At 53.1% G+C, this 7619-nt stretch overlaps 1 protein-coding gene across 1 annotated transcript; it reads right to left on the bottom strand.

Annotated features, from left to right (window-relative positions):
• Positions 1-1414: 1414 nt before the first annotated feature.
• On the bottom strand, positions 1415-2987 carry LOC147746851 (histone H1.4-like). The gene has a single exon (XM_086952275.1). The coding sequence runs from the start codon at positions 2919-2921 to the stop codon at positions 2241-2243; it is 681 nt and encodes a 226-aa protein (XP_086808401.1). The 5' UTR covers positions 2922-2987; the 3' UTR covers positions 1415-2240.
• Between the last annotated feature and the right edge of the window lie 4632 nt (positions 2988-7619).

Raw genomic sequence — 7619 nt, 5'->3', positions numbered from 1 at the left:
CCCCTGAAGTCTCGGCCCCGCCCAGGCCGAGCTCCTGCAGTGGCGCTTCGAGGCGCGCCCCCGCCACGCCCCTCTGCCCGCGGCTGTCCCTCTCCAGGTCCTGTACTCTGGCCCCTCCCACCCCCGCGTGTCTCTCTAGCTCACAGTATTACCCCCGTCCAGGCAGTCTCTCTCCTAGACATCTCTGTCTCCCTCACTGTTTCCTCGCCTGCCCTGTCTGCTCGAGATAGTATCGACAGTGCGGCAGGTGCAGCGGCACCGGGAGTCGGAGCGGCACTGCGCGCCCAGTGCCAGCGCTCTCCCATGGCCTCGGTCCTCTCTGCACGTCTCTCCCCTGCCTGTCTCTTGGCTGTCTGTCGCTCTGCCGCCGTCTCTTCCCTCCCCCGTGCACCTGTCACCAGCAGCATTCTCTGGTCTGACCGGGAGTAGCGCCCCCTTGCGGTACTCCAGGCGCTTCGGAGAGGTTCTGGGTGCGAGCACTACTACACCCCGCCCACAGGCTGCACCTATAGGCTGCGGAGTCCACTACACCAGTGACGTCACTGCTTTCAAATAATGCCGGGGGAGGGGCCAGGGATGAGAGGAAAGAGGGAAGCTTGCGACAGCGAGAGAGACAGGCTGGAGGGGCCGGGGCGAAGAGCAGGAGGCTGGGAGGGGGAGATGCGCGCAAGGAAGGCCATGGAGAAGGAGGGAAAAGATGGAGGAGATGAGGAAGAGGCACCAGAGACAGAAAGAAGGGAGAGGGAAAGAGGCTGACAAGAAACGAGATGGAGGGAAACAGAGAATAGAGGCGAAGAATGAGGGTGGGGAGGGGAAGGCGATGGGAGAGGCGGAGGGCACAGATGGAGCAGATGAGGACGAGGCACCAGAGACAGAAAGAAGAGTGCGGTGGAGAGGGGAAGAGGCTGAAGATAAAGGAGAGGGAGATAGAAGAATGAAGGTGGGGAAGGGGATGGAGAGAGGGAGACAAAAGATAGGGGGAGAGAAGAAAAAAAAAGTAGACGTGGCTGAATGAGAGGAGGCGCTAGAGACGGAGAATTTTTATTTCTTTCTTTCTTTATGCGGGTCTCAATCCGATGCTCTTGTGTCACTAGAGCCGAGCGAGTCCCGCTGACCCTACTCGGGCCAGGGTCGTTTCTGGGAGTAGAGGTTCACGTGACCTAGCGCCCAGAAGAGCTTCGCAGCACTTGCAGCTGTACAGAGAGGGCGCAACTTAACATAGCGCCGAAATAGCTCAGTTGGGAGAGCGTTAGACTGAAGATCTAAAGGTCCCGGGTTTCGGCTGATTTTTTATTTTTTCGCAAACATCTGTGAAAAAACATGGCTTTCAACATTCTCTGTTCCTTACTTATCCCAATACAACCTGAAGATATTTTTTTTAAATGCACTCACAAAAAAACACGCGTACGAATAATCACTGTGCAGTTTAGTGAAATTTATTTTTATTTACATAGTCAAAGGAAAAAAAACATTTTGAAACGGAAAATTCTTGATGTCAACTGAGGGTGTAAGGACGTCGTCCAAATAAACATTTTTTTCCTAAACATTGTTAAAATGGTCATTGAGTCTTTAACTTGTATAAATATTCACTCCCACAACCTTCCAGGAGTAACTTTGGTTAAACACGGGTCAACCCCACCCAACCATTCCAATGCATCGAGAAAGCCATCAATTCATATTTTCACTTTTAAGGTATTACAAAAAAATCCTTCCCATCTGGAGTAAGACATCTAGAAACCCCTTTCGTAAAAAAACAAAAATACATTAAAAAAAACATTTCCGAATGTACATTAGCATATCCTGGCATGTTTATCTTCCAAAAATAATATATCAACAGTACTCCTATTTACACTACACCCCACGTATCTTCAGCTGACATTCCGGAAAGGCCTGGGGGAATGAACCTTCGACTTTACGAAATAACAGTAAAATACACACCCCCCGCCCCACCTTCCCCCTCGAGTCAATGCTGTTCCTCTTTGTTGTTGTAAATAAGAAGTCCGTGCAGTCCCCCGCGTGGCCAGCGGGTGGCGCCGCAGACTGTTCAATGGAAGTTTGCAAAGTCTACTGCTGCTGACCTCGGACGGTCCATGGTCCTGAACCAGGCTGGCAATGGAGGGTCTGCAGTCCAGTCCATGGGGGGGCACAGGCGAGGGGGCAGGGGGGCCGGGACCCAACAGGGGGGGGGGGGCAGAGTCCGGGAGGGGCACCTCTAAAGGGGGCTGCTGTCCAGGGCCCCCTCAGTGGCCCCTCTTGGGCGCAGCCTTCTTGGCTTTGGCCACCTTGGGCTTGGCCGCCTTGGCTTTGGCCTGCTTGGGCTTGGCCGCCTTCTTGGCCGGCTTGGCTTTGGCCGGGCTCTTCTTGGCCGCCTTGGGCTTCGCAGCGCTCTTCTTCACGGCGCTTTTCTTGGCTGCCTTTGCCTTCTTGGGGCTCTTGACGGCGGCCGCCGGCTTCTTCGCCTTCTTGGCCGGCGACTTCTTGGGCTTCTTGGCGGCCGGGCTCCCGGAAGCCGCGGCGGCGGGCTTCTTGGCGCTAGCCTTCTTTTTTCCAGCCGCCTTCTTCTTGCCGGGCTTGCCTCCCTCCGTCTGCTTCTTGTTGAGCTTGAAGGAGCCCGAGGCGCCGGTGCCCTTAACTTGCACCAGGGCCCCCTTGGTCACCAGGCTCTTGAGGGCCACTTTGACGCGGCTGTTGTTCTTCTCCACATCATAGCCGGCGGCGGCTAGCGCCTTCTTCAGGGCGGCCAGAGACACCCCGGAGCGCTCCTTGGAGGCCGTCACCGCCTTCAGGATCTGCTCCGACACGCTGGGGCCCGCGGGCTTCTTGGCCTTGCCCGAGGCCGGCTTGCGGGCCGCCTTCTTCTTGGTGGCGGCGGCGGGCTCTGCTGGAGGAGCGGCGGCGGCGACGGGTGCTGTCTCGGCCATGACTGTAGCGCTGCGAGTTTCACTCCTGGGCACTGGGGTTAGCGCTGGGAAGCTGTGTACAGAGAATCCGAGTGCCTCTATTTATAGGGAGGAGCCTGCTTCTGATTGGCTGCCGAGAGGGAGCCTGCCTGGCCGGGACACAGACATGTCTGCTGTGCTTCCAGGTTGTGTTTCTTCACCTCCAGAAAACTGCTTTTTAACTCCAAAATCGGCACCACGCCACCCCCCGCCTCACAGGGCCAGGTAGGGCAGACCCTGGTGCACCCCTCTGTACCCCCACTTTCCCTCTCCGCCCCCCAGGGATCCCCCAAACAGCCCGCAGAGGCCCCTCTTGCCTGCTCCCAGAGAGCAGAATTGGACAAAACTTGGGTTTCATCCTTAAATTTTAACCCCATTTCCGACGGGGTCGGGGAAAAAACTCTCCAGGGGGGATCCCAGATCTCTTGGGGGTGGGATCCAGCTGACAGACCGGGAGTTGGAGCTGTCATTTTTTGGTAAAACGCGGTTAAGTGAGAACAAGTAACACAGTCTCTCCAGCAATGTTCAGAGACCGAGATCAAACAAGGGGCTCGTTTATTTTAAATTATTTAAACTTTCGCGGCCCCCGAGACCCCAGAGTGCGAGATATGGGGGCCAGGGGTGTATTTTTTTGTTTTTCGCTCAGATTCATCAGCTGGGGGCAGAGTTGTGGCACTTTTAATACAAGTCATTTTCGTCAGTTCTGAGCAATGGCAACAGCTGCACCAGCCCCACTGCTCAGAAGGGCATCTTTTTAGTCATTAAAACAAATAGATATTAAGATGAAAACATCTATCCAGTGCAGCAGAGTGTATTTAACATCCCCTTGCGCTGCTCAGCATTTCAACATTCCCAACCCCTAAAGACGGGGTGTCCTCCTGGGCACTGGGGCACTTTCCATCCCCCGTAACTTGCAATGGCGGCTGTGACGTTCTTGTTTTGTACTTTTGCAGAAAGGACGTGGAACAAACATTTTGTGTTGGGGCAAACGATGGGAATTCTCTTTACAAGCGGTTGTGCACCGTTAATTTTGCGTTTTCTGAATGTACGACTGTTTATTCGGGGCTGGCGCTTCCACCTAGATCTTCAGCCGTAAACAAGCTCCCCCTGCCACCCTGGACTTGCCCCAGACGGCAAAGATCCGGTTGGGTCCCAGAGAATTTCGGAATGGAATTTCCCCCCAAAAGGAATACAATAAAATAATATATATTTTTGGAACGGGCGAGAAGCAAGGCAGCGCGAGTGTTTTTCCTCTTACAGGTTCACACCTGTGATCCCCAGAGAGGGTCTGCTCTCCACCTGTAACTCGGAGACGGCTGAACCCACAGACCCCAGGTTCCTCGTGGGGGGCTCTGGACATGATAGCACGCGGCCAGCTCTGCCTGTCCTTGACCGGGTGACTGAGAGCTGCTAGTGCGCCCGGAGTAAGGGTCAGATCGCCGGTGCTAGCCAGAACCCCCAAGATAGAGCCGGCGGGGCTGGGGCCGCCTTCATCCTCATTGAGGGCTCAAAGGAGCCGGTGGCTCAGTCGCGCTCCACGCAGGGTGCAATGCTTCCTGATGATAATCGATGGATTGTCTGCAAATATGGATTATCAATCAATTCGTGATCAGCTCCTAAAAGTGCATGTAAAAAGGATTGTTTAGTCCAGGTGGACTTACAATGATGTCATCATTTCTAAATACATGTCCAGATGAGTGAAAAAAACAAGCAAAATGCAAGATAATTCTCACTGCTTACTACTTCCAGCAGAAGGTGTCTGAGGACAGAATGACAGCCTGGTGTGTGTCTAGAAACAGTCTGACAGCAACAGTAACTGCAGAGCGTGCAAACAAACAGCATGACAACAGTAGTGCGAGGAATTAAGAGTAGGACCAGCAGCCATGCTGCCTGCAAGAGGTGTTCAAGAAGAAAGAGACAGCAGCAGTGTCACCTGTAGATTGTGTCCAGAAATAGTGTGACAGCAGCAGTGTCACCTATAGAATGTGTCCAGAGACAGTGCGACAGCAGCAGTGTCACCTATAGAATGTGTCCAGAGACAGTGTGACAGCAGCAGTGTCACCTATAGAATGTGTCCAGAAATAGTGTGACAGCAGCAGTGTCACCTATAGAATGTGTCCAGAAATAGTGTGACAGCAGCAGTGTCACCTATAGAATGTGTCCAGAGACAGTGTGACAGCAGCAGTGTCACCTATAGAATGTGTCCAGAAATAGTGTGACAGCAGCAGTGTCACCTGTAGATTGTGTCCAGAGCGAGTGTGACAGCGGCAGTGTCACCTATAGAATGTGTCCGGAGACAGTGTGACAGCAGCAGTGTCACCTATAGAATGTGTCCAGAGACAGTGTGACAGCAGCAGTGTCACCTATAGAATGTGTCCAGAGACAGAGTGACAGCGGTAGTAACACCTGTAGATTGTGTCCAGAGCGAGTGTGACAGCGGCAGTGTCACCTATAGAATGTGTCCAGAGACAGTGTGACAGCAGCAGTGTCACCTATAGAATGTGTCTAGAGACAGTGTGAGAGCGGCAGTAACACCTGTAGAATGTGTTCAGAGACAGTGTGACAGCAGCAGTGTCACCTGTAGAATGTGTCCAGAGAGAGTGTGACAGAAATAACATCGCCTGTAGAGTGTGCCCTGTGACAGCAGGAGTATCGCCGGTATAATGTGTCCAGAGAGAGTGTGACAGCTGTAGTAACACCTATAGTATGTGTTCAGAGAGAGTGCAACAGTAGTAGTAACACCTGTAGAATGTTCCCATAGGCCCTGTGACAGTGGCAGTGACACCTGTAGAATGTGCCCAGAGCGAGTGTGACAGCGGCAGTGACACATGTAGAATGTGTCCAGAGCCAGTGTGACAGCGGCAGTGACACATGTAGAATGTGTCCAGAGCGAGTGTGACAGCGGCAGTGACACATGTAGAATGTGTCCAGAGCGAGTGTGACAGCGGCAGTGACACATGTAGAATGTGTCCAGAGCGAGTGTGACAGCGGCAGTGACACCTGTAGAATGTGTCCAGAGCGAGTGTGACAGCGGCAGTGACACATGTAGAATGTGTCCAGAGGCAGTGTGATAGCGACAGTGACACATGTAGAATGTGTCCAGAGCGAGTGTGACAGCGGCAGTGACACATGTAGAATGTGTCCAGAGCGAGTGTGACAGCGGCAGTGACACATGTCGAATGTGTTCAGAGCGAGTGTGACAACGGCAGTGACACATGTAGAATGTGTCCAGAGGCAGTGTGATAGCGACAGTGACACCTGTAGAATGTGTCCAGAGCGAGTGTGACAGCGGCAGTGACACATGTAGAATGTGTCCAGAACGAGTGTGACAGCGGCAGTGACACATGTAGACTGTGTCCAGAGCGAGTGTGACAGCAGCAGTGACACCTGTAGAATGTGTTCAGAGCGAGTGTGACAGCGGCAGTGACACATGTAGAATGTGTCCAGAGCGAGTGTGACAGCGGCAGTGACACCTGTAGAATGTGTTCAGAGCGAGTGTGACAGCGGCAGTGACACATGTAGAATGTGTTCAGAGCGAGTGTGACAGCGGCAGTGACACCTGTAGAATGTGTCCAGAGCGAGTGTGACAGCAGCAGTGACACATGTAGAATGTGTTCAGAGCGAGTGTGACAGCGGCAGTGACACACGTAGAATGTGTGCAGAGGCAGTGTGACAGCGGCAGTGACACATGTAGAATGTGTCCAGAGGCAGTGTGACAGCGGCAGTGACACATGTAGAATGTGTCCAGAGCGAGTGTGACAGCGGTAGTGACACATGTAGAATGTGACAGCGGCAGGACAGTGGCAGTGACACCTGTAGATTTTATCCAGAGCGAGTGTGACAGCGGCAGTGACAACTGTAGAATGTGTCCAGAGGCAGTGTGACAGCACAGTGACACCTGTAGAATGTGTCCAGAGCGAGTGTGACAGCGGCAGTGACACCTGTAGAATGTGTCCAGAGCGAGTGTGACAGCGGCAGTGACACATGTAGAATGTGTTCAGAGCAAGTGTGACAGCGGCAGTGACACATGTAGAATGTGTCCAGAGGCAGTGTGACAGCGGCAGTAACACCTGTAGATTGTGTCCAGAGCGAGTGTGACAGCGGCAGTGTCACCTATAGAATGTGTCCAGAGACAGTGTGACAGCAGCAGTGTCACCTATAGAATGTGTCTAGAGACAGTGTGACAGCGGCAGTAACACCTGTAGAATGTGTTCAGAGACAGTGTGACAGCAGCAGTGTCACCTGTAGAATGTGTCCAGAGAGAGTGTGACAGAAATAACATCGCCTGTAGAGTGTGCCCTGTGACAGCAGGAGTATCGCCGGTATAATGTGTCCAGAGAGAGTGTGACAGCTGTAGTAACACCTATAGTATGTGTTCAGAGAGAGTGCAACAGTAGTAGTAACACCTGTAGAATGTTCCCATAGGCCCTGTGACAGTGGCAGTGACACCTGTAGAATGTGCCCAGAGCGAGTGTGACAGCGGCAGTGACACATGTAGAATGTGTCCAGAGCCAGTGTGACAGCGGCAGTGACACATGTAGAATGTGTCCAGAGCGAGTGTGACAGCGGCAGTGACACATGTAGAATGTGTCCAGAGCGAGTGTGACAGCGGCAGTGACACATGTAGAATGTGTCCAGAGCGAGTGTGACAGCGGCAGTGACACCTGTAGAATGTGTCCA

Source organism: Lissotriton vulgaris, chromosome 1_1, assembly GCF_964263255.1.
Source record: "Lissotriton vulgaris chromosome 1_1, aLisVul1.2, whole genome shotgun sequence".
NCBI classification, from domain to species: Eukaryota; Metazoa; Chordata; class Amphibia; order Caudata; family Salamandridae; genus Lissotriton; species Lissotriton vulgaris.
The sequence above is the reverse complement of the archived record's forward strand: the minus strand, read 5'-3'. Positions and strand labels throughout refer to the sequence as shown.

What these genes read in the sequence shown, in the direction of transcription:
- LOC147746851 (XM_086952275.1), bottom strand. Translation starts at nt 2,921, where the DNA reads ATGGCCGAGACAGCACCCGTCGCCGCCGCCGCTCCTCCAGCAGAGCCC.